At 38.3% G+C, this 27,407-nt stretch overlaps 3 protein-coding genes across 3 annotated transcripts; all 3 read right to left on the bottom strand.

Annotated features, from left to right (window-relative positions):
• Positions 1-6,682: 6,682 nt before the first annotated feature.
• LOC142167129 (uncharacterized) lies at positions 6,683-7,753 on the bottom strand. Its single transcript, XM_075227286.1, has 2 exons — positions 7,237-7,753; positions 6,683-6,786 (listed from the first exon to the last, which is right to left on the bottom strand). The coding sequence occupies exons 1-2, from the start codon at positions 7,751-7,753 to the stop codon at positions 6,683-6,685; spliced, it is 621 nt and encodes a 206-aa protein (XP_075083387.1).
• A 3,292-nt stretch (positions 7,754-11,045) lies between these two features.
• Positions 11,046-11,819, bottom strand: LOC142167128 (uncharacterized). The gene has a single exon (XM_075227285.1). The coding sequence runs from the start codon at positions 11,817-11,819 to the stop codon at positions 11,046-11,048; it is 774 nt and encodes a 257-aa protein (XP_075083386.1).
• A 5,426-nt stretch (positions 11,820-17,245) lies between these two features.
• LOC107832207 (uncharacterized protein At4g08330, chloroplastic) lies at positions 17,246-22,238 on the bottom strand. Its single transcript, XM_016660023.2, has 2 exons — positions 21,884-22,238; positions 17,246-17,914 (listed from the first exon to the last, which is right to left on the bottom strand). Exons 1-2 carry the CDS (start codon positions 21,958-21,960, stop codon positions 17,518-17,520), a joined length of 474 nt encoding a protein of 157 aa, XP_016515509.2. The 5' UTR covers positions 21,961-22,238; the 3' UTR covers positions 17,246-17,517.
• Positions 22,239-27,407: the final 5,169 nt, after the last annotated feature.

Genomic DNA, 27,407 nt, shown 5'->3' with positions numbered 1-27,407 from the left:
TTTAACTTCTGGATCTCCTCTGTAGCACTATTCTGAGCATGTATCAGTTGAGAGATAGTAGAGGTGCTTCCAACTCCTCCGACCTTGTCAATACACTCACACTCCTCAAGAGTGGTCTTGGAGAAAGTTAGCTTTTTAGTGCCCACTTTGGCATATCCCAGGGGTACCTTGAAGAACTCGAAGACCTTTGTAAGAAGAAACCCATAAGGTAGCCCATGGTTGTCATCCTTAAAGTCTGCCACTTTTTGCATATGCTCAATCATTATCCCAGGTAGATTAATGGTGGTGAAGCCATCCAAGACTTCCTTAAGGACCAGGTCAGCTTTGGACGTAATAGATCTCCTCTCAGCGCGGGGAAGCAATACTTTGTTTACCATCTCAAAGAGCAACTTATATACTGGAAGGAGTGCCTTCTTATGCACCATTTCCCCCTGATGGATTGCCTTGTCCTTAACTATGGCATTTTTGAAATTGGAAGAGCAGGCACCTTGAACATATGACAACCCTTCAGCAGGAACACCCAAAATTGACCCCAACAAGACAGAGTCCATCACTATGTCAACCCCATTCACCAACACATAGATGTGATCATCTTCAACTTTGAAGAAGTCGGCATAGAAGCTCTGCACTTCCTCCTCATACACTTTTGGAACATCATTTGTAAACAAATGAGTCCATTATTGAAAATCACAAATTTTCACTAACTGTCGCATCCCGGCAAGCTCCACAATGTCAGGGGCAAAAGTGTGTCCCCACAGTACCTTCTGATTTCTCAACTTTCCTTTCCCAAAACTTTGGGATTCTTCAACCTTTGCTTTCTTGGAGGAACCAGGTTCCTCATCAACATCCATTTTTCTCTTCACTGACTTGCGAGTAGACTTTCCCTTCTCTGCTGACTTTTCAGGCACATGTTCACCAGAATCTCCCACCACTTCAACATCAGATTTTCCACTACTCTCTTTCAATGTCTTTTCACCAGATTTTTCCACAAACTTTTCACTGGAAACAGCATCAGCACTCTTGGTTGGACTCCCAACACTTACAGAAATGTTCTTTTTGGATTTGGAGAGAGAGTGCTTCTGCTTTGAGGGCTTGTGAGTCAAGGAACTAGGTTCCTCTTCTACTTCCTCATCCACATTGACAACAGGAACAACCTTTTCAAGTACTGTTTTGCCATCCTTCACCAACTCTCTCCTTCTTTGACTCCGTTGACTTTTCTTAAGAGCAAACTCAAGAGCCTCCTTCTTTTGCAACCTTGTAGTAGGTCGCTTAGGAGTTGGATAAGGAGTTGCAACTGGCTTAATCCTAACCCTGATAAAGCTAGCAATCAACAAATTGTCTAAATCTTCTTCACTATCAGACCGTATCTGAGGCATCACCATAGACAGGGGCTCAGCATAAAAATGGGGAGAGGGCACAGGATCAATACTGACCTGGGGAGATGAACCCTGAGCTGGATCCTCCGTGGAGGGATCAGGTCCATCATTAGGGACCCCAGTAGTATCATCATGTGCCAATTTTTCAACCGGTACAAGCTCTCTCCCATCTACTGTGGCCTGAGGCTCTTCCCCCTGAGGCTCAGACCCCTTTATACCTTCCTCAACAAATTCCCCTTCAGCAGCTATGGAGAGCATGTTTTCTATTGCCTCTTTTTCTTGTGGTTCCATGGATATATCAGGAGAAGGATGAGTGTTATTTGTAGACTCAAGACCTGTCGTGGTTGTATTAGCATTGTCAAGACCAGCCGCTTGGTTTTTACTTGGGTTCTCTTCACAGCGAGATTGGAGATTTCCTGATTTCCCTCTTCGGCCATGTTACCTTATTCACCTTTCTTTTCCGGTGAGACTGGGGGAGAGCTGGTAGCCATAAACCTTTTTGGATTCGAGGTTTTGCGACTCTGATGAGAACTTGAACTTGAGTGGGTAGGTGAGGAGACTGAGTGTGGGGGAGACTCGACCCTAGGGTTTGGACTGGTGGTTGTGTTGAGTGAGGAGTCTACTATTGGAGTTTCAACTGGTGTGGACTCTATGGAGGTGTCACTGAGAACACTGGGGGTTTCTTGATTCTCAGTCATGGTGGACTTTACTGGAGAGATTAGTGGTTTGAGAAGAGAGAAGGAGAGGTGAAAATTTTGAAGTTTGATGTGAGGATTATGAAACGGCGGCAGTTTTTTGGGAGGCGGGTCGCTCATCAACAGGTGAGATGTTTTGTTTCAAAAGACGCAAGGAAAGCAACTGACACACTGATGACGTGGCATTGTTTTTATCTGTTCAAAATTGTGTATGAGAACAAAGAAGCTACTAACCTGTGCCAGGAGAATCAGGTTCCCTGACAAGTCTTGCAAGTGTGAGCTTAACCCCTTTTACCAACATGCACTGCATCAGCTGCTCTGTAATCATCATGCGTGTCTACCTGTAATGGTATAGAAATGAGTTAGACTTTGCCAGAAAACACTTTTAGCTAATTTTACTTGTACACTTCTTTCATAGCCAATCATTAGGAACCAGGTTCTCAGTTGGGTTTTATTAACCCCAGTGCCAGGCGATTTCTTTCAAAATGTTCTCTGCTCAGAGCTTTGGTGAAGATATCTGCAATCTAATATTCAGTGCTGCAAAACTTCATACAGATGAGCCCTTTTTCAACATTGTCTTTGAGGAAGTGATGACGTACATCAATGTGCTTGGTCCTCTTATGTTAGACTGGATTTTTGGACATATTGAGTGCACTTGTATGTCACACAAGAGGGGCATACAATCAGAGAATACTCCAAAGTCTTCCAACTGTTGTTTGATCCACAGCAATTGAGCACAACAAGAGGTAGTTGCTATATTCCGCTTTTTCAGTTGAGAGTGCCACCGAGTTTTGCTTCCTTGTACCCCATGAGATTAGGCAAGAACCCAGGAAATGTGCCACTCCAGACGTGCTTTTCCTGTCCACCAGATATCCTGCATAATCAGCGTCAGCATACCCAATAAGATCAAAGCTGTCACCTGAGGGATAGAAAAGAACCAGGTCATGCGTTCCTTTGAGATATCTCAATATTCTCTTGGCAGCCTTCAGATGAGATTCCTTTGGATTGGATTTAAACCTTGCACACAGGCCTACACTGAACACAATATTTATTCTACTTGTAGTGAGATACAAGAGTGATCCTATGATCCCTCTATACATGGTCTGATTTACAGGAGAACCAGGTTCATCCATGTTTAGACGAGTAGTTGTGGCAATAGGAGTGTCAATAACTTTTGATATTTCCATGTCAAAACTTTTTAGCAGCTCTTTGATGTACTTCTGCTGACTTATCATTGTTCTCTTTTAAGATTGCTTCACTTGAAGTCCCAGGAAGAAATTTAATTCTCCCATCATACTCATTTCAAACTCACTCCCCATGAGTTTTGCAAACTCTTCACAAAGAGAGTCAGTTGTGGCTCCAAAAATGATATCATCAACATATACCTGAACAATGAGCAGGTTCCTCCCTCGTTTCTTTAGAAAAAGAGTGTTTCAATTTTCCTTCTTGTAAAGCCATTTTCTAGAAGAAACTTTGATAACCTTTCATACCAAGCCCGGGGAGCCTGCTTTAGCCTATAAATGCCTTGTCCAGCTTGAATACATACTCAGGATGCTCGTGACACTCAAATTCAGGAGGTTGCTTGACATAAACTTCTTCTTTCAGGTAGCCATTTAGAAATGCACTTTTAACATCCATTTGGAACAATGTGAACTCTATATGAGATGCAAAGGCAATACGAATTCTAATAGCTTCCATTCGAGCAACTGGAGCAAATGTTTCATCATAATCAATCCCTTTTTCCTGATTGTAGCCTTGAACTACAAGCCTTGCCTTGTTTCTTGTTGTATTTCCAAACTCATCAAGTTTGTTCCTGAATACCCATCTGGTCCCTATGATAGTTCGATCTGCAGGTCGAGGAACCAGGTGCCATACCTTGCTTCTTTCAAATTGATGCATCTCCTCTTGCATGGTTGTGATCCAGTCTGCATCTTTCAACGCTTCTTTGATATTTTTGGGCTCTATTTGGGAAAGAAAGGCTAAAAAGGCAAGAGAGTTTCTTACTTTTGATCTGGTTTGAATTCCTAAGTCAAGAGGAGTTATTATGTTGTCAAGAGGATGTGAGATTTTGTGCTTCTAATTTGGTGCCTAAATCTCATTGGCAGAGGACCCAGGTACGTCTGACTGAGGTTCTTAGGCGCTTCTTACTTCAGCAAGTGGAGTACATTGGACTGCATCAACAACTCTATTTTCAGCTTCAGTTGGTGTGATCAGGAGACAGGGTTCCTCTCCAATAGATGGAGGTGTACTCGCATCATCTTCACTGGATTCCTTTACATGACTCATCATGTCTGCTTTTCCATTTTCCATGTCAATAACTTCTCCTGGAACAGATAAAGGTTCTCCATCTTGATTAGTGTGTCTGTCTTTCTCACATGAGAGGTGAGATTCATCAAAGATCACATGTATACTTTCCTCAACACATTGAGTCCTTTTGTTGTATACTTTGTAAGCTTTGCTTTGAGATGAGTATCCCAGAAAGATTCCTTCATCACTTTTGGCATCGAATTTTCCAAGGGCTTCCTTTCTATTGTTGAGAACAAAGCATTTACACCCAAAAGTCCTTATATGTGTCACCTTGGGCTTCCTTCCATTCAGCAGTTCATATGGAGTCTTGTTCAGAAGGGACCTTATCATGCACCTGTTCACCAAGTAGCAAGCAGTGTTGACAGCTTCTGCCCAGAAATTTTTTACAATTCCACTGTCAATCAACATTGTCCTTGCCATGTCTTCAAGAGTTCTATTCTTCCTTTCCACAACACCATGTTGTTGAGGTGTTCTTGGAGCTGAGAAATTGTGAGTGATACCATTTTCAGTACAGAACTCATCAAATTTGGCATTGTCAAACTCTGTCTCATGATCAGACCTGATGTAGGCTACCTTATTACCATCTTCACTTGGATCTTTTTGAAAAAAGCAACGAACACTTCAAAAGTTTCATCCTTGGTTCTGAGAAACAAGGTCCATGTGAATCTGGAGTAGTCATCAACTATCACAAAGATGTACTTCCTTCCTCCTCTGTTTGGCACCCTCATAGGTCCACATAGATCCATGTGAAGAAGATCAAGTGGCCTTGAGGTACTGACTTCCTTTTGGGGCTTGAATGAGGATCTGACTTGCTTGCCTTTTACACATGCATCACACACTTTGTGATCCTTAAAGCTTGACTTGGGCAGACCACAAATCAGGTCCTTCCTGACCAATTTGTTCAGCAACGTGAAGCTTGCATGACCCAGCCTCCTATGCCATAATTCAGCATCATCATCAACAACACTTAGATAGTTGAGATCACCAGTCTGCAGGGACTCAAAATCAGCAACATAGATATTTTCGTATCTTCTTGCCACTAGCACCACCTCACCAGTCACTAGGTTTGTGACTGTACATATTTTTAACATAAATTCTACCTTGTTTCCCTTGTCACGGATCTGGAAAACACTTAGCAAGCTATACTTCAATCAGTTCACGTAGTACACACTTTTGATTGAGTGTGAGAGAGACTTCCCAATCCTTCCAACTCCTAGAATGTATCCTTTCTTGCCATTTTCAAAGGATACACTCCCTCCTTGCAGGGCCTTAAGTGAAAGGAAGTCATTTGTACTTCCAGTCATATGCTTTGAGTAGCCACTATCCATGTACCATTGTAGGTTGCTTCCTTTCACTATTCCCTGCACAAGAAAATCAAGAGTTAGACTTAGGAACCCAAATGAGTTTGGGTCCCTTGTAATGAGGAAAGGGGTGAATGAGGGATCTTCTGGTCCAAGCAGGTAATATGTATTTTTATATGAGGGACCAGGTTCTCTACCAGTACTTACTTTTTCAGCACAAACTTTTGTTTTTCTGCTGTGACTAAAATCTGGCCATACAGTTTTCTTTAAAGTGCCTAGTGTTACCGCAGTGAGTGCAAAGCTAATTGTCAGGTACAGCAACGTACTTGCTATGAGGGTTGTAAGGAATCTTTTCCCTTTGGAACCCAATCCCCTACCTGTTTCCCCCATTATTGGTATACATGGAAGTGATAACATAAGAGGACCAGGTCCACTTGAGTGATTTTTCAAGATCACTCTTCACTCTACGTAGTTCTTCCTGAAGTTGTTTGTTTTTCTCAAGCTCAGCAAACAGACTAGACTTCACTGAATTTAACTCACTTTCAAGCTTAATGTGTGCCTCACTTGCAACTTTATTTCCCTTTTGATAATTTTCAGGCCTACTCTCCATTTTAAGTTCCCCAATTGTTTCCTTCAAGTCCACTACCACCACTAATAGGTCATCTCTCTCATGCTTAATGTTAGCCACTCTCTCAGCTAAGACTTCTTTTTCCTTTCTTACACACTCAAAGGTCTCTTTTAGGTCTATCACAGCGACTATTAGATCATCTCTTTCATGTTCTATATGTGTAATTTTTTCATCTATGGCATCCTTCTCTTTCTTCAAGTTCTCAATCGTTTCCTTTAAATCAACAATAACGATTGCTAAGTCATCTCTGGTTTGTTCTGCTTCTCCTAACTCCACAGTTAAAGCATCTTTATCATTTATAAGACTGTGATAAGCATCAATTAACACATTTGCCAAAGACATGAGTTTTTTAAGAGAATAAGATTTCATATTTCTCTAAACATCCAGAAAATTTACCTCATCGTCATTGCCATCTTCATCATCATCAGACTGAGCCATCAAGGCAAAGATTGAGTCATACTCAGTTGCTTCACTTCCCACTGCCATCATTGAAATATTACCATGATCATTTTCTTCTTCAAATTCGCTGGAGGAGTCTCCCCATGCAGCAAGAGCTTGCTTTACAACATTGTCAGCGGCATTCTTTCTCTTGAAGCGTTTATCAGGAACCGGGTTCCTCTTGGTTGCTTTGTCAAAGTTGTTTTTGTACTGATTTTGCTTTAGGAGAGGGAACTCCTTTATGAAGTGTCCTGGCTTGCCACATTTATGACATAGGTCATAATTTTTTGGCTTGCTAGAACTTCCCCTTTTTGGAATGCCTCCATTCCTGCGAACCATCTTCTGGAATCTTCTTGTCAAGTAAGCCATATCACCATCCTCACCACTTGAATCATTGTTGTCTATCTTGAGGACCAGGTTCTTCTCCCTTTTGGGTTCTCTTCTTTCATTGTCCTTCTTCTTCTTCTTCATTTCATATGTTTTCAGATTACCAACAAGTTCATCTATGGTCAGTATCTGCAAGTCCTTCGCCTCTGTAATGGCATTCACTTTGCTTTCCCAAGAACTGGGCAGTACACTAAGGATTTTTCTGACAAGCTTGTTTCTTGGAATAGTTTCACCAAGAGAGTGAAGCTCATTAATGATGGAGGTGAAGCGAGTATGCATATCTTGGATGGATTCATCATCTTTCATCCTGAAGAGCTCGTATTCAGTTGTGAACATGTCGATCTTGGATTGCTTAACCTGTGTTGTTCCTTCGTGAGCTGTCTGAAGAGCCTCCCATATTTCTTTTGCTGATTGGCATGCCGATATCCTGTTATATTCATCAGGACCAATGCCACAAACAAGAATTTTCTTTGCACGAAAGTTCTTTTCTATGGCCTTTCGATCAGCGTCATTGAATTCCTTCCTCGTCTTGCGAATGGATACAGCTGGGTAGCCAAGATTCTTGGTGGGAACAAAGGGTCCATCACATATAACATCCCATAGCTCTAAATCTTCAGCCATGATGAAGTCGTGCATCCTAGTCTTTCACCATCCATAATACTGGTCATTGAACCTTAGTGGCATGTAGGTAGACTGACCTTCTTCAAAGTTTGGTGGAGCAGCCATGAGTATCCTTTCTAGGTGTTAGCCTAATAGAAAGAACCTGTTCGGATACCAATTGATAGAATTCTAGGGTCCACCAAACACTATAGAGAACCAGCTTCTCTATCGGTTTTCACAGATTATGCAAATAAGGCAGAAAGTAAATAACACGGAGAGTTTTTACGTGGAAAATTCCCAGCTCAACGGGATCAAAAACCACAACCTACCCTTGTAGGATTTCAACTTCACTACTGAGCAAAAATTTTAGATTACAACCTATTGTAACCTAGGAATTAACTCCTTAATCTCTCACTAACTTGTAACACACCTATTACAAGCCACTTTGTAATACCTCTATTACAAAGACTTTACAATTTGACTAACTCTAGCCAAGACACAAACATGGAGGTTTATGATTTACAAGAGTTTCCTACACAATGCCTCTAAGTAAGCTAAGTAGGAATTACAAGTAAGAACATTAACAAAGCTACAACTCAACTAAGGACATACAATCACTTGATATGGGGAACTGGTCCATAGCAGTGTTGTTCTTTGTTCTTGATGCACTTGAGAATCATTAACTGGAAGATCAATCACTATTGAAGTGCTTGAGTAAATTCTCTACGTGTTCAAGTGATGTTTTGTCATTGGTTTAATGTTAATATAACATTGATGACATCACTTCAATGATGTAAGCAACTTGGGTACAAGGTCCTTGACTGCTGCACTGTGTTATATTGTTGCGTGTGCAGTCAATCACTTTCCAGCTGTTAGAGAGTTGACTTGGTACAATCACCAGGGGAACAGATGCCATTTGTTCCCCTTGTTGATTCTTTAACTTCTGAAATTCTGACGAACATCTCCAGCTTAAGTCTGGTTATTTCCATGCGCTTGAGAATGTGGATCAGATGTGGACCAGGTTCCTTATTTGGTTCTTGACATTAAGTTTGTTAGATCATCAAAACTTATAACCTATCACCGAAGGACAAACTGATGAAAATGTTGAGCCATCGATGGGTCCGTCTACTTCTTTGGGGAGCGCGGACACTTCTCTTCCTCCTGGTTTTGGAGACAATGCAGTTTAGCTTTTCTTTTCTTTTCCAATTCTTGTATCTATGCCATTTTGTCATGTTCTCGTAAATAAAAACATCTTTTGCTCAAGTATTGTTTGAGTCTTCTTATTGTTAGAATATGCAAGACTTTAATCTTTGTATTTTCTTTAAGAATTTTGCGCAGACTTTTTTGCATCTTACTACGTGAAACTTTTAGGTGTATTCTCCCCGAAAACATTTTTGGCTCCGGGCATCAGCCTTTTTTCGTGAGGGCTCTGATAAGTATTTGCGCAAGTTTACTTTTTCGTCATTTTTATATGCGGCTTCGGGTGTATTTTTCCCCGATGGCATTTTTGATTCCGGGCATAAATTCTTCCGGAACCAACCCTTTAACGTGAGGGTTTTTATAAGAGAGGTCCCTCTTATGTTTACGGTGCTCTTGAAGAGGATGTCTCATGTTCATCACGGCACTAACATTTGAAGTACTTGTTTAACTTTCAAATGATAAAGTTAATTCATCGTTCAGACAAGAAACAAGATAAAAATAAAAGGATTTCACTTTATTCCCTATATTTTCAAAAAATACATAAGCATTTGCTATGCTGAAAAGAAATTTCCATTACTTGTGGCTAACTTATACAACTTGTTTCTACGGGGTTGTTCGGGCAGTCCCCGGTCCCGATGACGTAATTAAATTTCCAGTTTTTCGTTCCCGATCGACGTGGCAGTCATTGTTGTCGTATCCTCATATCATTCCCCTCCCCCCCCCCAGTGTTCGAATCCGACGAATGAGAATTGGAACACTGGAATTTGTGCTCGTGTATGATCAGATAAACTTTGCTCAAATAGCAAACTTAACTTTCCGGTGGGAATTTTCTATAAAGCAAAAGATTATCTAACCATCCCCGAGTGGATCTCTGCTTGTGTGCCTTGTTATTAAAGGTCTTATTGTTGTTGTCTTCGTAGTATGGTTTCTGTTGCTGCCTCATTAAAAACCTTTCCAGAAAAACCCAATAGGGACAAAAACTGAACGAATAAAAAAAGAGTGCAGCACATACTTTCTGATCGGATAATGTCCATCAGCAATAATATTTTTTGAGGTGTGCCACGTTCCAATTGTTAGGCAACTTTTCTCCATTTTGGTTTTCCAACTCATATGAACCTTTTCTGGTGATAGCTGAGATCCGGTAGGGGCCTTCCCACGTTGGACCTAGCTTCCGCGTGTTGAGCTCCCGGGTATTGTGAGTTACTTTCCTTAGGACCAAGTCACCTACTTTGAAATAACGGATATTGGCTCTTCGATTATAATACCGCTTCATTCTTTGCTTTTAATCTACCATTCCTACATATGCCAATTCCCTGCGTTCATCGACCAGATCCAAGTTGACAAGCATTGCCTCATTGTTCTATTCTTCTTCTGCCTTGAAGTATCTCAAGGTTGGTCCCCCTACTTCTACCGAGATTAAAGCTTCTACACCGTACACGAGGGAAAAAGGGGTTTCCCCTGTGCTTGACTTGGCCGTAGTTCGGAATGCCCATAGAACTCCGGATAATTCCTCGGGCCAATTTCCTTTAGCTGCTTCCAACCTTTTCTTGAGGCTCTGAATAATCACTTTGTCCGTCGACTCCGCTTAACCGTTTGCGCTCGGATGATGAGGAGAATATATGATCCTCTTTATTTTCAAATCTTGGAAGAACTTTGTAACTTTTGCACCGATAAATTGTGGCCCATTGTCGCATGCTATCTCTTTTGGTATTCTGAACCTGTAAATTATATTTTTCCACAATAAATCCACCACTTCGCGTTCTCCGATTTTCTAATAAGGACCTGCTTCCACCTACTTAGAAAAATAGTCAGTTAAAATTAAAAGAAATCTTATCTTTCCGGGAGCCAGCGGTAATGGTCCGACGATATCCATTCCCTATTTCATGAACGGTCATGGAGATAGGACCGAATGTAAGGGTTCTTCCGGTCGATGCATCAGTGGCACGTAGCGTTGACACTTATCACATTTCCGCACGAAGATCTTGGCGTCTTATTCCATGCGGGTTAAGTAATATCCTGCCCTTACCAACTTTAACACCAAGGAATCTGCGCCCCAGTGGTTGCCGCATATCCCTTCGTGAACCTCTCTCATGACATAGTTAGCTTTTGACGCTCATATGCACCTGGCCAACGGGCCTTGAAAAGATTTTTTATACAATTGGCCTCCCTTGAAGCTATATCGCGCTGCTTTGGCGCGTAGCGCCCGAGATATTTTAGGGTCTTCAGGTAGCTTTCTGTGTTTGAGATAATCGATAATTTTATTCTTCCAGTCCCAGACCAGACTAGCTGAATTTACCTCGTAATAACCATCTGTATCCAAGACTGAATTCATCAATTGTACTACCGACCCGGATTCTGATCCCTTTGTTTCTGTTGATGATCTTAGGTTTACCAATGCGTCTGCTTCAGCAATTTCTTCCCTTGGGATATAAGTAATTGACCATTCTCGGAATCGTGCCAGCAGAGCTTGAACCTTTACCACGTATTGTTGCATGCACTCCTCTTTGGTATTGAAGATCCCGTAGACCTGATTTACCACCAGCTGTGAGTCACATTTGATTTTGATGACCTCGAAATCAAGTCTCAGGGCCAACTGGAGTCCTGCAATCAAAGCTTCATACTCTGCTTCATTATTAGTTAAATGGACCGTCATGATGGCTTGCCTCAGGGTTTCCCCCGAAGGCATGATTAAGACTATACCAAGCTCGGACCCTTTTATGTTGGAAGCTTCATCCGTAAATAAGGTCCAAACCCATGATGTCAGTATCATCATTGCTTCCTTGGTAGCCTGAGGCAATAATCCCGAACTGAAATCGGCCACGAAGTCAGCCAAGACTTGTGACTTAATCGTAGTCCTCAGCTTGTATTTTATGTCGAACTTACTCATTTCGACGGCCCATTTGGGCAATCTACCTGAGATCTCGGGTTTATGGAGGATGTTTCACAAAGGGAAAGTAGACACCACGGCTATCGGGTGGCATTGGAAATAGGGCCTCAGCTTTCGAGAGGCGACTACGAGAGCTAAGGCCAGTTTTTCCAAATGTGGGTAACGAGTTTCTGCTCCCGTTAAAACTTTACTAACATAATAAATGGAAGATTGCGTACCTTCGTCTTCTCGAACAAAAATCGCACTTACCACAACTTCCGAAACCGCGAGGTAAACCAGCAATGTTTCCCCTTCTTTTGGTTTTGAAAGCAATGGAGGGCTTGATAAGTACTTCTTTAAATCCCTCAAAGCCTGCTGGCATTACGGGGGTCCATTCGAAATTATTTTTCTTTTTGAGCAGTGCGAAGAAACGATAAGACTTTTCCAAACGATCGAAAAATGAATCTACTCAAAGCTACCAATCTCCCCGTAAGCTGACTTCCTTCACGCTTGTCAGTTGGTCCAGTATATCCTCTATGGCCTTAATTTTATTGGGTTTTACTTCGATCCCCCTTTGTGATACCAGAAATCCCAAAAACTTACCTGAGCTGACCCCGAATGCGCATTTCTCGGGATTAAGCTTCATATTATGCTTCCTTAGGATGTCAAAAGCCTCTTGCAGATGTTTAAGATGATCACCTGCATTTGAAGACTTGACAAGCATATCGTCTATATAAACTTCCATAGTTTTTCCTATTTGATTTTCAAACATCTTGTCCACGAGCCGTTGATAAGTGGCTCCGACGTTTTTCAACCCGAAGGGCATCACATTGTAACAATATATACCGAAATTTGTTATAAATGAAGTTTTTTCCTGACCTTCCAGGTTCATCTTAATTTGGTTGTACCCGGAATAAGCATCGAGGAAACTCATTAACTCGTGCACGGTCGTGGCATCAATCATTTGATTGATATTTGGCAATGGGAATGAGTCTTTCGGGCACACCTTATTAAGATCTTTATAGTCTACGCACATGCGAAACTTATTGTTCTTTTTAGAAACTATCACTACATTAGCTAGCCAGTCTGGATATCTTACCTCTCGGATTTAACCGATATTAGGTAAGCGGGTTACCTCTTCTTTGACGAATTTACTCCTGGCTTCGGCGATCAGGCGTTTCTTTTGTCTTACCGGATGTATGTTAGGATCCAAGCTTAACTTGTATACGGCTACCTCCATCGGGATACTTGTCATATCCTCATGCGACCATGCAAAACGATCGGCGTTAGATTTAAGGAAAATAATGAAGTCGGACCTGAGTTCTGGGTGCAATCATGTCCCTAGGTAGAATTTCCTTTCTAAGAATTCCTCGAACAATGCCACTTGCTCCAGCTCTTCCACTGTGGACTTCGTCACATCAGTCTCTTCTAGAACTTGGAATTATCTCAGCACCTGATTATCTTCCGACACCTGGCTAACTTTATCTAGTTCAGGAGTAGGTGTCGGGCCCTGTAATTGCTATGCCACATGTTCCTTTCCTTTGCTATTGGAGACCAAAATTGAATTCATCTCCCTTTCCACCGATTGGTCACCCCTTATCTGCTTAATTCCCTCGGGTGTTGGAAACTTCAGTAATTGATAGTACGTTGATGGTACAGCTTTCATCTCGTGCAACCATAGCCTTCCCAGAATGATGTTGTATCCCATATCATCATCTACCACTTCGAAAATATTTATTTTCATTACTCCTTCAGCGTTTGTGAGTAATAAAATTTCTCCTCGAGTTATCACACTTGCAAGGTTGAATCTGGTGAGGTTTGTGGCCGGAATAATGCTTCAGGTGAGTTTAGCTTGCTCCAATACTCTCCATTATGTGATATTAGCCGAACTCCCTGGATCCACTTGAACACGTTTAATCTTAAAATCTAGCACATTTAAAGAAATTACCAGTGCATCGTTGTGTTGTAGTAGAAACCCGTCTGTGTCCTCCTCCGTAAAAGTGATATCGTCTTCCAAGAGCCTTTTGCTATGCGTTACTGATACTTTCGTCTTCTTTGTTGCTGAAAAGGTGATCCCGTTAATCTCGTTTCCCTCGAAGATCATGTTGATTGTTTGACAAGGGGAATCTTCTCCTGCTTTCAAGGGTTTCGCGTTGTCTCAGTTACGCCCGTAGTTGTTCTTAGCTCGGTCACTCAAGAATTCTTTGAGGTGACCATTCTTTAGTAGCGTTGCCACTTTTTCCCTGGAGATGTCGATAGTCCCCTGTTCGGTGTCCATTTGTATCGTGGTATTCACACCACAAATTGGTATCTCTTTGATGTTTCTCATGGCAGATACTAATTCTACTATACTGACATTGAAGTTGTATTCTGATAATTTGGGGTAAGAAAGATCCTGTGACCCTGTCACTTCTTTATCTTGCAGTGATCGATTATTCCGACCACGATCAGTCCTCCTATCGATCGTGAACCTGTTCGTTGTCTGAAAATCTCTATTTGCGGCCTTCGGTATGTTCCTAAGGTGAAAACCGGCCCTTAGAAGTCCGCATGTCCGCGTCATAATCATCCTTTGATTTTTTCTTATTCTTTTCTCCCCCATTGGTCGACGATGGAAAACCAACCTGATCATCTTCGATCCTTATTTTTGATTCGTACCGGTTGTGGACGTCCGCCCAGGTCGTTTCTTGAAACTCGAGTAGGCTCTCTTTCAATTTTCTGGAAGCGTCTGAACTTCTTGGATTCAATCCTTTGGTGAACGCCTCAGCCGCCCATCGGGGACAGCGGGAGCAACATTCTCTCCTTCTGGAATCGGGTAACGAACTCTCTTAGCAACTCGGACTCTCCTTGCACTATCCTGAATATGTCGGCCTTTCGGGCCTGCACTTTCCTTGTCCCGGCATGAGCCTTGATGAAAGAATCCGCAAGCATTTTAAAGGAATCTATGGAATGCTCGGGTAAAAGTGAATACCACGTTAAGGCCCCCCTCGTGAAGGTTTCCCCAAATTTCTTCAGCAGCACAGATTCGATTTCGTGAGGAGCTAAATCATTCCCCTTTATCGCTATTGTGTAGGTGGTAATATGCTCCTGGGGGTCTGAAGTACCGTCATACTTTGGCATTTCAGGCATTTTGAACTGCTTCGGGATCAACTCTGGTGTCACACTTGGCTTGTACGGCAATTGAGTATACTTCTTCGAGTCCGGACCTTTCAGCATTGGCGGTGCTCCCGGGATCTGGTCTATACAGTCGTTTACTTCCCTCATGAACCGTAAAAGTTTATTCTTGAAAGAATCATTCTCGTTGTTGAGACCGGATACGTTCCCTCCTGCCCCATCGGAGCCAATTTCACCCCTGGGAGTGTTGTTGTCGATCCTCCATGTTGTTTGATTCGTGGGAATCACAAGAGGGATCGGATCTCGTATGTTTGCATTATTTGAAGCTCCCGACAACGCTTGCTTCAACTACGTCATAACTCTATCCTATCGCGTGAGGTGGCCTAAAATGATCGTTTGTTGCTCCTGCAAGACCCTTAACGCGTCGACGACATGCTCCTCATCAGCGTCATCGAGAGTGGTCCCCCGAATATGTCGAGGATACTGCATGTCATGCACCGGTGTACCGTCACTCCCTTCGTTATCGGTGTCGCTGATTGAGTCTTCGGAATGAAGTTGATCCCCTTGAATCTCGGGGTTGTGCATGTCGTTAACAGTGTTATCTATCATTTCTTATGATTTTTTCTAAGACAAAAACAATCAAAACGAGTTAGTAAAAAAGGCAAGGATCAATTTAATTACACGGCTATCTAGGCCCCACGATGGGCGTCAAACTGTTTACTCGTAAAACGGTACAGTTGAATTTATACGTGGTTTCTAGATAAGTGAATTAATTTGATCCTGAAATAAATAAATAATTGTAGAATTATGCAACACTTAGCCTTAAGATATGGACGAAACAACAGAAGCAACAATTCCGGGACAAGGTTTCCGGGCACAAAAACAAAAAGAATCGAGAAATCAGAAGCTAAGATTGGATTGAGTTTTGTATAAAATATAGTATAAGTTTGCTAGAATAGTCGTCCCCTTTACAGTGACACTTGGGCTCACTATTTATAGCTATGAAGAAGGTCCTATGGTCGTACCCTTCTTTAATGTCAATTATGAGGAGCATTGATGAAGATGTAACGGTGAACATAAATGCCAAATTCCTTGTAACGGGTAACTGCTCTTAATGCCATGAATATTCCCTATTTAATGCTACCGGGAGAAGAGCATTTATCACATCTTTATGAGCATTATTCTTCCTGGTGACAAACGAAACAGTTGTCTTCAGTCTTCAGTCATCTCTCGTCTTGGGTTCCGCGTGTCCCTTTCTCGAACGGCCACGTGCCATAACATATTTTACCCAATACTATTTCTTTTCTTTTTGTTTAATTGTGCCATCAATTACTTTTTGATTAATTCTTGAGCATATTTTCATGTAGGCTCTGCAATGTTAAACGAAAAACAGTTTTTTTCTTTTTCTTTTTTAAATCTTCTTCCAAAAGGAGTGGCCTCTAGATTCCCATTCCCTCCCAACACACAAGGTAAAGAGAAATGGGAAATAATTTCTCATTTTTCTTTGCCTTTCACCCCTATTTTTATCTATTCTGAGGATTATTGTAAAATATAAGTCTCAACTGTTACTAGTTCAATCTTTCCTTCTGATCAATTTCTATAGCGTGTTAACTTATTGAGATAGTTCTTCTTTTTTTTTGTATGTTTTATTAATAGGGAAAATAAGCCTTGGGTCTAAGGGAAAAAAAATATGTCTTCTATCTCGATTTAATATATGAAACGATCATTTTTAAATTCACTAATGTACCGCGCAAGCGCGGGCAATTTACACTAATTAGGATTATCATTGTGACGTACAACAAGTCGGTGGCAGATAATCTTATAGAGCACCAAGTTGTCTATACTTAGATGGGGCGTAAACAAGCTCAAGTTAATAATATTGCCCTGAATGTCAAAACTCACAGACCTACGAATGCCATTTAAAGGGGAAGTGCACAAAAAGCCGTAAGTTTGATATGCGTTCAAGAACAGAACTTTTTAATTCCTTCTACATACGTAACGTCCACAAAGTTTGAAATCTGTCATTCATATCATAGTTGGGCCTAACTCTTTAGCTTCACTTTGTAAAGAAGAAGAAAATTTGGTGGCACTTCTACTTTAGAAGCATTAGTCATACCTAACTTAATGGTTTTGCTAAAAGACATAAGAAACTAAAAGCTTAGAACAAGAAGTAGAATGTTGACTGAAAAGAGCCATTTCAGGGTCACTACTGATTGAATATTATTTTCTAAAAAGTGACCGGTCCTTCCAAAAGTAGATATGGGCTCGTTTGGTATGAGGGATAAGGGATAATTAACCCCGAACAAAGTAAAAACCACACCTCATTGACAGATAGCTGCTTCAAATCCACACCTCATTGACAGTCCTGTTTATGTACAAAGTACAAACCACACCTCTCAACAGAAGGCTTCCCCACCTATTGAGAGAACGAGAAAATTGTACAAATTGCAACCAAAACTGTAAACTGATTCATCTTATTTACTTGACAAATAATATAACAGGACATTAAAGCACCTTGAATTTCGTAAATTTCAGCACAGTGCTATTGTGTGATCACAAATACATGCCAAGCTTTCCTCACAGAAGAAATATTCACGAGCATTATATATCATTCGGGGAGAGGAGTACCCGATGCCGATGAAGAAGGTTGCAAGGAGCGGATTTTGATATCATATTTTCTATGAGTGCTTGTTTCACTGCCAGAGGCTGTATCTGATGCATCTGCTACAAGTGGGTAAGAAGAAGCACTATCATCATAAGCAATTCCAATATCATTACCACATTTTCTGCACAGAAGTTTTGTTCGCCGCTGGAACAAGCCCCAAGAACGCTTGGAGAAGAAGAATGGCACACACTTAAATTCTTCAACCTGAGTAAATCTGCTCTCATCAATGGACAAGAAGGAGATCATCCCTTTCTTTATGGATTTTCCGTACTTGGAACCAATGGAAGCGGTATTGCGACTAGATGAGTTAAGGTTTAGCTCATACCCACAACTGCCACAGCTGCATAAACAAACAAATAGAGCTGATGACTGTTTGACTAAAGTAAAGCCAAATAATTGCACAATGCACTATAGAACCAATATTAACATCCAATTAACTGGACTAATTGATAGTTTTCCCCTTTTTTGCTCACATACCTTTTCTCTTTCTTTGAGACGGTTAGTTAATCAAAATTTAAAAAAAAAAAAAAAAAAAAGTTCCTCAGGAGCGTAGACTACAAACTACATCTCTTTTTCTCTACATTTAGATGCTTAAAGTTTCCTAGTTTTGCATAAAATGTGATGTTCTGACCATCTCCTTACCTCGCAATTGCTTTATCGTATTTGTTAGGCAGAAATGCTACTAATCAACCTTAGATGATGCTCAACCACATTTAAACCCTCTATAATGAAGTGGAGCTATTGTAATTTGTTTGTTCTCATGGATAATTAGGAGTTCTTAAGTCCAAATAAAAGATGCATCTCAACTTCTCAGAGAAACATTCTAGCGTAAAGCATTCTTTGGTATAAACGCAGTCTCTCTAAGTTTCATATAGGACCATAACTAGGGAGATGAGTTTTTTTTGTGGTCAAATCAACTTTTGCTACATGACTGGTGTCCATTTTTTTTGCTACTTGGTCCAAATTCAACTTTTCTTTTAATTTTATTGGAGTTCAAACAAAGCATGAAAAATAATGGCTGTTTGCAGACTAATCGACAAAATATAGGTAAGGTAATGACAGTTACTTATCTCAAAATCAAAAAGGATATAGCAATCAGTGAATAGAGAAGTCAGTTGAGGAAAAAATTATCAGCTCACTGATGGAAATAATGTCCATCATTGTTGTCCTCTCTGCACAGAAAATAAAATAAAGAACCCCTGACCTGTTCTAACAATGACAAGATCTATGGCAGATACTTTATGTCCAAATACACTGTTGGGTTGAGTAATTAGATTTACCAAAAAACACTTGCTAGTATATGGCTAATTCCTATCAACACCACCGAAATCCTCAAAGTCAATGTGGGGCTGCTTCTTTACACTATTAGGATTATTGAGACTAAAATCCAGCATGTAGAACGCCATCCATGAGCCCTAGAACACCAGGTTAATAGGTTTCTTCAGTTTAGAGGCCTTACTTCTGTTTGTGTGAACATTAGTTCAAACTTAAAAAATTATCTGTCCAATATCTTCCAGAAGTGGCCGAATAAAATTAATTTTAGCTGTGATCATCATAAGACCAAGACAATGACTCGAAGGCAAAACACATAACAATTTTAGGATGATTAGTCAAGGATTGAGAATGTAACTCGATCACCAAATCAGATTTTAGTCAAACTTTAAAGACTGATATTGCAAAATTCTTTGTAAAGAGTTTTCTTCTATTGTACCTGTATTCTCTTTGACAAAGGAAAGGCCGTCAAATATGATGCCTGATAATGCACAAACAATAGTTTATGATAGATCGAGTTGACAATCTGAGACATGACCTAACAAATCAAACATCGACTGGTGGAAGGGGGCAAGAAACCAAAAAGATTTTCTTTTTTCATTATTATTATTTTATGTTTTTGAATGTTAAGTATTCTTGATGTACAGAACCAGCACCAAGAAAATGTTGTGATTATATCCAAAAAGAGCAAAAGAAAGTGAATCCTGGCCATCTAAACAAAAGTATCCATTATATTTTGTTTCTCCCATCGACGTCAACCTCCAGATACCGGGTTTTAGGTGTAAAAACCAGAGTTATTGAAGGTGTTAAAGGGGACAAGATAGGAAAAAAGTCACAATGGTATGAAGTAACAAAAGACCTACAATCTCTTGGAGCCCATGAGACTTGGCAAACTAGGATACAATGGAATAAAAAAAACCATATAGGCGATACCAAATAGTTGGATAAAGTTTCTTTTGTAGGAAAGTCGGATATCGTTTTAATCATGTTAATACATTTACATTATGTTGACTTTTAGCTAGGATTTTTTTGGTCTTAATAAAGATTTGGATACCAGTACAAAATGTAAAAACTTACTACTGCTAAAGAACCTAAAGTTTTAAATATTAGATCGAAAAGGTTTAAATGGAACGACACGAACAGTGAGGATTTATATAGCCAACCGCCAACTAGTTTAGGATTGAGACATAGTTGTTGTTATACCATCCTAAATGCCATATCCAAATGTTTTAATTTTAATAGGATTAAAGGAACAAGACAATTTTTTCCCGTTTTTCTCTCTTCTTTTTATAAAGTAGAAAGGAATAAGACAATGAGATCTCTAACTTGCACGCAGACTGAAAAGATTTTAGGAAATTTTGTAACTTGAAATAAGCAGAAGATCAGAAGGTAGCAGTTTAGCACCAAATAAAAGGCAAACAAGTAGCTGAAATCCTTCAAGAGAATGAATGAGACTACAATATAGGGACCGGTACAGTTTGTTTCATTGTCTCAGATATGAATTCCTAGAAAAGATTTAATCTTTACCTAATAATTAAATTTAATTTCTAACAATCTAATCTAGTTATTTTTTAAAATAAGGACAATCTAATCGAGTTTTATTAGCTAAAGGAACTTAACTCCTCAACTATGTAAGAAAAAGTACCACACTCTTTCTCCAATATGTCCAAACTCTCTCTTCTCCACTAATAGCCGGGCAACAAGGCCACCAGAAAGGATATAGTTTGAAATTAGAGATGGCAAACGGTGCGGGGCAGGGCGGGTGCGGGGCAGGTTCTACTTTAACCCGCAAAATTTCAACCCTCCCCGCCCTGCCCTGCCCCTCCCCGCATTGCATTTTCACCCGCATCCACACCCGGGTTATCCGCCCCGTCCCGCAAAATTTTCCTCTTCTTTTTTTTTTCTTTCCAATTTGTCTTATTTTTATTTTTGTCTTTTCAATTATGTTTATATATGTCATTGCTAATGTACAAGTTTCTATCAAAATCCAGTGGCAAACCAAGGAAGTCATATTTTGAATACGCATAACTAGGGAATAACTATAAATCCTACCGAATGCTATTAGTATGTCATTCTAATATACAATTCAGATTGTACAATGTAATGAGATCATATACCTGAACTTAGCTTAAAACAAATTAACTATATAGTTAAAAGTGAGACTTTGGAGCAGTAAATAAAATATAAAACAAGCAGCTCTTCTTCCCAGTGATGCAATTAGCAGAAGCATTCATATTTACAATAAACTGAATAGACGTATACTATGAATCAATTTAAAAAACTAAATCAATTTGAGACTACAATGATCCAATTCGTAGGAGAACGGAATTATAAGTCCAAAACTGGAAAACAAATATTTCTTGGTTGAATATTAGTGATCGATAGCTGAAAAGTTGCACTTATTCGAAAATTTTAAATCTTAACCCGCATCCGCACCGCACCCGCAAAAAACTGAATTTGTTTTTATGTTGACCCGCACCGCCCCATTGCCATCCCTATTTGAAATGCAGGTACACTTGACTTAACTCACTTTATTAACATAGAATCCTAATACGCCATTGATTCTTTTCTCCACAAGAACAACAACAGTGCAGGTATTAACACTCTATAAATTAACATCTAAATTATACAGCATGTGTTCTCACTAATATGTGGAAAAAACTTAGTTAGTGCACCTATCAAAACATGTGGAAACTCAGTGGTACAAGTGCGAATGTGCGATCGCCTCACAAACTGTAATGACAATTATTTTCATTTGGTTAATAAAGTAAGATTCTTTTCTTAAGAAATTAAAAATTGGAACCACAAAACAGTAAAATAAAAAACCTAATTTTAAGAATGAAAAGTTCAAGTCAAGCACCATACAATTCATTTCAAATTAATATTGGGAACCAAGAAACAACAATTCACCTATAATTATTGCACCTAGAAGCACATTTAAAATCAAAGTCAAGTTCTATCAAAAGTAAGAACTCCAATTTGAATCACATTTTTTTTCCTTCAGATATTAAAGTAAGATTCTTTGAAGAAAGCGAACCTGTAGGAAACATCTCTCCTAGAAGAACCAAAAGAGGGATGTTGATGATAATTCAGATACCCACTTGATGTTTCCATTAATTAATGCACCAAAACAAAATTAAAAAATACAATAAAAAAGGCGTTGGCAATGGCGGAGAAACGCAGTAGGTGGTGTTTTGGATAGATTTAATTACTCAACGGCTTAAGTGTTTTGTGACGGCCGCCGGAAGATGGCGTGAAGCCGGAGATTGTGACGGCCGCCGGAAGTTTGGCCGGAGAGAAGAGAGGGAAAGAAAATTGATGGAAAATAGGAAGAGAGAAGTTGAAGTGTTGGAACGTTGGGAGTATTTGTTGAATCCGACATCATCGTTGGAACATGGGTCGGAGCTTGGGGGGTGGGGGCGGCTCCCACAAATTATTAATTTATGACTTTTTAAAATTTATTAATTATATTCGGTACCGTGATTAATTCACTCCTATTAGAAGTTTGCGTTGGTAAATAAAATAATTTTTGGGAAAATGTTTCAAATAATTTCAAATGTAAAGGGGAAAGACGTAAGATTTTCTTTTCTTTCAAAAGAAGCAACATTTGTAAAATATAAAGAAAATGAAGAACAATGTTTTTTTATACGGCAAAGATCACTTTTAGCTCACAATGAAAACTTATTTACATATGATAACCGTAAAAGTATATAAAATTTATAAATTATATAATATATATAAATATATATATATATATATATATATATATATATATATATATATATATATATATATATATATATAATATTTATTTATTCGATAATTATTTGAGAGCAGGTATACAATGTGATTTTTTCCTTTTTTTGTATAGGAGGTTGAAATGAAAAAAAGACTTTGGACAAAAAGGAGAATAATAATTAATGGTCACTTACTACTCAATGTCAATTTGTCATAATTTTACTCTCCATATCTTTTTTTAGTTTAACTAGTCAAATTTGATTTAGTATAACATCGGGCAATCGAAGAAAATAAAAGTAAGGATCTGTTGAAAGAGAAGATATACAAAATTCTATAAACTGGTCAAAGTTTTAGTTGGAAAAGTAATACATAAAAGAATAATCTGACATGTTTTTTTTTTCCTTCAAAAGAGACAAGAATTCTGAAATATCGAGAAAGTGAAAAAAAAAATGGTTGGTTTATTAGGTTACAATTTGGTGTGTGATTCATGTTAAGGGCAATTTGATTAAGTGAATCAAAAAAAGAAAAATGGAACCATATGAAAAACAACACAATTCATTTAATAATGAGTTTGTCTAGGCATTTCTGGGAACAGTCAAATCTTCAAAATTTCAGCAATCTTAGCTAAAAATCTTTTCTAAAGAACGTTCATTTAATTTCCAAACATCAAGGAAGTGAAGCAATTTCAAGTCTTAGGTATTTTCAATATTTGTTGTATTACCATTGCTTAAATTGAGATATGGAACCTCGTACGTACTCAAGTGAGATATTACGTGCATTTATATTAACAAAGCAAGAACATATTCCTTTCTCTGCTTTTTGCTCTTTATAGCCCCACCAAAAATGATGAGAAACTTTCTATTATCGGGAAATTTTACTTCTCTCACCCCCACCCCCACCCCACCCCCCAAAAAAAAACCCAAAAATTGTGTGATTTATTCATAACAGTCTTCTGATTAACAACCAAATATGTATCATATATTCATACTTTATTATCAATTTACACCATCTCCTATTCATAAAACAAAGATTCATTTTAATTTGCAAGTTAAAATTTTGTAAATTCTTACCAAATTCAGATTCTCTTCCTTGGTTATCTTCTTCTCAACCCCATCCCCCGAAATTCAAAGCAAAGCCAAAATATTTGTAAAGAAAATCTTCGTTAGCCTAAATCTCAAAACACCATTAACAATTCACAACTTAAATTAGCATTCTCAAGGCCACAAAAAAGAAATGTTGGGGAAATTACTCTCTTTTTTAAAAAAAAATTGTTGGGGTCTTCTTCACTTCTTGAATTATTCTTTTATTATCTCTTCATTTCAATTTATGTGAATCTATTTTCTTTTTTGTCTATGTCAAAAAGAATGAACCCCTTTTCATATTTGTAAACAATTTACATTTATGCAATGATTTAAAGTCATACAATTTATATGTGTCTCATTTTACGCTACAAATTCAAAAGTCTTCTATTTTTTTAAAACCACATACATAGTCAAATAGGTTCACATAAATTGAAACGGATGGAATATTTAATTCTATTATTTATTTTTTTGAATCTTTGCATCATATCACATCCTTTGTCGTCCAGTTTGGGTTGAAATTCATGTGTCTGCTATTTTTGAGGCACTTTTTAGTTTGGAGTGGTAGCAAATGCAACTTGCAAATTGGATCTTTGTTTCATGAAGAAGAAAGAGCGTGAATTGATAATAAAGTATGAATATATGATCCATATTTAGTTGTTAATCAGAAAACTGTTATGAAACATTTATTATACAAAAAATTTGGGTTTTGGTTTTAAGAAGGGTGGGGGGAGGGGGAGAGAAGAAGAATATCTGAATTTGGTAAGAATTTACAAAATTAATAAAGTGGGACAAGTAGTCCAATTGTCAAATTTTAAAGGAGCCTCACACAAATATTGTTGGTTGTGTGACTTATAAAGTAAAATTTCTCTTCTATTATCATGATTCATGCAACAACAAAAAAAAAACTTTAATGAAGAATATTTCGCAAAAGAGAAAGCGAGAGAATAAAAAATTAAAGTACACAGGAATCCAATAAAAGTTGTTCATATCATAACCAAATTTAGCACATTCCAAAATTATTAAATCCAAGACTATTTCCCATGCATAAAACCCTTGTCATAAAATCCTCTTAATTAAACTCTAATCGCCACAGCAGGCTGAGGAGATGGAGTTCCACAATAACCACGAAGAATATCAACTTCCTCAGCAGTAAAACCAATGGAAGTAAGCATAGAAGGCCAACAGTTATAAGTAATAGTTCTAATAGCCTTACAACAATCTTTCCCTAAATAAGATTCACCATTGAAGAAGAAAAGTATGATCTCATTTGTGCATGATTTTATTTCAAATAATGCATTCCAACACACTGGCATGCTACCTTCTCCTCCATTTTCGCCGCCTTCGAGTTGAAGCCTAGCAACAATGTCTTGTCCTAATTTCATTTTGGACAAGTTTATTGCCGTTGTTGTTGTTGTTGTCAGAAGCCACGAGATTAAAAGTACTAATGGAAGTTTGAAAGGAGCTGTCATTGATTTATTTATTTATTTATTCTTGAAATGAAGTGCAGAATATGTGTAGAGTGCGTGGTAGGGATATGGTGAAGGAAATGAAGGTTTAGACATGGTGATTTATAGGTTGTAAAGTAAGCTATAGAGACTGTAACTGATGTAAGTTGAAGAGGCAGAATTTAATTAAGAATTTGATATACACAATAATAAGTTTAATTCATGATTTCATCAGTTAGTAATGTGAAAAGTTAGGAACCTAATCAAAGATTCATTTGTTTGATTGAAATATTAATCAACGTAACGTTTTGGATAATTACTAAAAGGAATCCAATCATACAGCTAGTTATGATCACCAAAAGGAATTATATGTATGGATTTTCCGTCTACTATACAAATAAGCTACCGAATCGATACCTAACTGATATATACTTATTTTAGACTAATTCCAACCTAAACTAGATGTTCTCTAGCCAATATCTCTGACTATAATCGAAAGGTCTTTGATAATATGATACCGCTAAAATGTTATATCTCAGAAGGAGCTTCAAAATAGAACTAGCTAGTATTTTCACACTTTTTCCTTTTTTTTTTTTTTTTTTGAGTTGAGCAAAAGATATTTAAAATTTAGACGTCAAATATCTAAAAGAAAATTCATCAATCCAAATTCTAGATTTAGTATTCACAGCAAATTCGTAGACCTTTTTCTTTGCTACATAAAGTGTAAAATTTCATAATATCATCTTAGTTTAACCACCTAATTCTTTAAAGATTAAAACGAGAAAATTAAAACCATTTGCTTTATTTATATTTGCTTCTATTCATGGCCCACAAAATCAAGAACCTTCAAAAAATAAATAAGAGATAAAACAAAAAGAGGAAGGGTGAGATTCAAAGTTCCAACTGACGATAACTTTTGAAATCTCAAAAAAATGGGATGCCAAAGATTCCCTTCTTTTTTTTAATATTAATATAGGAGAGATTCACCTAGAAATGACTGCACACAATATAATTCTTATATTATTCATTAGAGTATATTCACTTGAAATAGTCTTTATATGTTATTGTTATTCCATTTTCATTTTGCTGAGTTATTCTCGTTATCTGGTGTTGAACACAAGATTCATAACTTATACAGCTTGAGTGTTCGGTTTGACTTGAATCAAGAGGCTTGGCCCATGTTGATTGGATAGCAATCTGTTGAATTTAGCCCAAAAGAGTTGCTCTACTAGGCCCAATAAAGCATTAAGACCAAAGCCAGATAAAACTAACAGAATCTATAACAGTTGTTTCTTAACAAGAAATGTATATTTTTAGCCGCTCCCAATAATAATATCTGATATATATATATATTGCATATACTTTTGGGCATGCGAATGCAATTAGTTTCGGCACGGCCAATTTTGTATTTTGCCCTTTCTTAGTTCAGAATAATTGGGCCAACTATGATCAAGAATTTGAGGTTTCAATCCAATTTATTTTCTGAATATAGTTAAGAAAAAATTTATTTGTACTTCTGTTGAAAATATGAAGAGTAGCAAATAGGAGGACCCTACAATTAGCTGCTGAGCCTAAAAACCAACCGACAATACAAAAATTCCTAAAACATTCCGAATAGATCGGCCCACACCTACAATCTGGTCCTATAAGCCCATCTCAGTTAATAGTGGGCCTAAACCTTAATGGGTACAATAGTGGGCTCAAAGGCCCTACCTTGTTTGTAATCCCATGTCCTATTTGTCCAAATGACCCATTAAAATGTCTCATCCCACGGTATAACTATTCTTGGGAATCCCGAAATAACTAATCTCGAGATAATTAATTTTGGGATAACTTGTTTCCCAACCAGATGACCCCTAAAGGTGTTCTACTTTGTGTCAATTGTAGTGTCCAATATACTTGGGCAAAATACAAAATTAGCCGATCGGTAGAAACTAATTGTATTTACTAGTTAAAAGTATATAAAATATGTATATTATGTATATAATACACATATTAATAAAAAAAAAATATTTTATCAGATATTATTTTTGGAAACGACTAAAAATATACATTTCTCTATAAACTTTCGTTGCTCTTTATGGTGCTTCGGGTCTTGTATATGGACACAATGTTGAAATATAACCCCGAGACCACATGCACGGATAAACCCAACTTAATCTGCTACTTTCTAATTGAGATATTACATGCTAGATTACAGAAAAATATGGTTTATGGATCAATTCAAAGCATTCTCTTGGAAAACAGTGAAAACCCTACTTATCAACCCCACAAACACATCCTCCAGAAGAAGAAA

This window comes from Nicotiana tabacum, chromosome 12 (assembly GCF_000715075.1).
Source record: "Nicotiana tabacum cultivar K326 chromosome 12, ASM71507v2, whole genome shotgun sequence".
Lineage (NCBI taxonomy): Eukaryota > Viridiplantae > Streptophyta > Magnoliopsida > Solanales > Solanaceae > Nicotiana > Nicotiana tabacum.
The sequence above is the reverse complement of the archived record's forward strand: the minus strand, read 5'-3'. Positions and strand labels throughout refer to the sequence as shown.

What these genes read in the sequence shown, in the direction of transcription:
- LOC142167129 (XM_075227286.1), bottom strand. Translation starts at nt 7,753, where the DNA reads ATGGCTGAAGATTTAGAGCTATGGGATGTTATATGTGATGGACCCTTT. An exon ending in GACCATAGATGAACTTGTTG is followed by an intron (nt 6,787 to 7,236) that starts GTAATCTGAAAA and finishes CAATGATGGCAG; the next exon opens with TGGGAAGTGAAGCAACTGAG.
- LOC142167128 (XM_075227285.1), bottom strand. Translation starts at nt 11,819, where the DNA reads ATGAGTAAGTTCGACATAAAATACAAGCTGAGGACTACGATTAAGTCA.
- LOC107832207 (XM_016660023.2), bottom strand. Translation starts at nt 21,960, where the DNA reads ATGGAAACATCAAGTGGGTATCTGAATTATCATCAACATCCCTCTTTT. An exon ending in AGGAGAGATGTTTCCTACAG is followed by an intron (nt 17,915 to 21,883) that starts GTTCGCTTTCTT and finishes TTGTTTATGCAG; the next exon opens with CTGTGGCAGTTGTGGGTATG.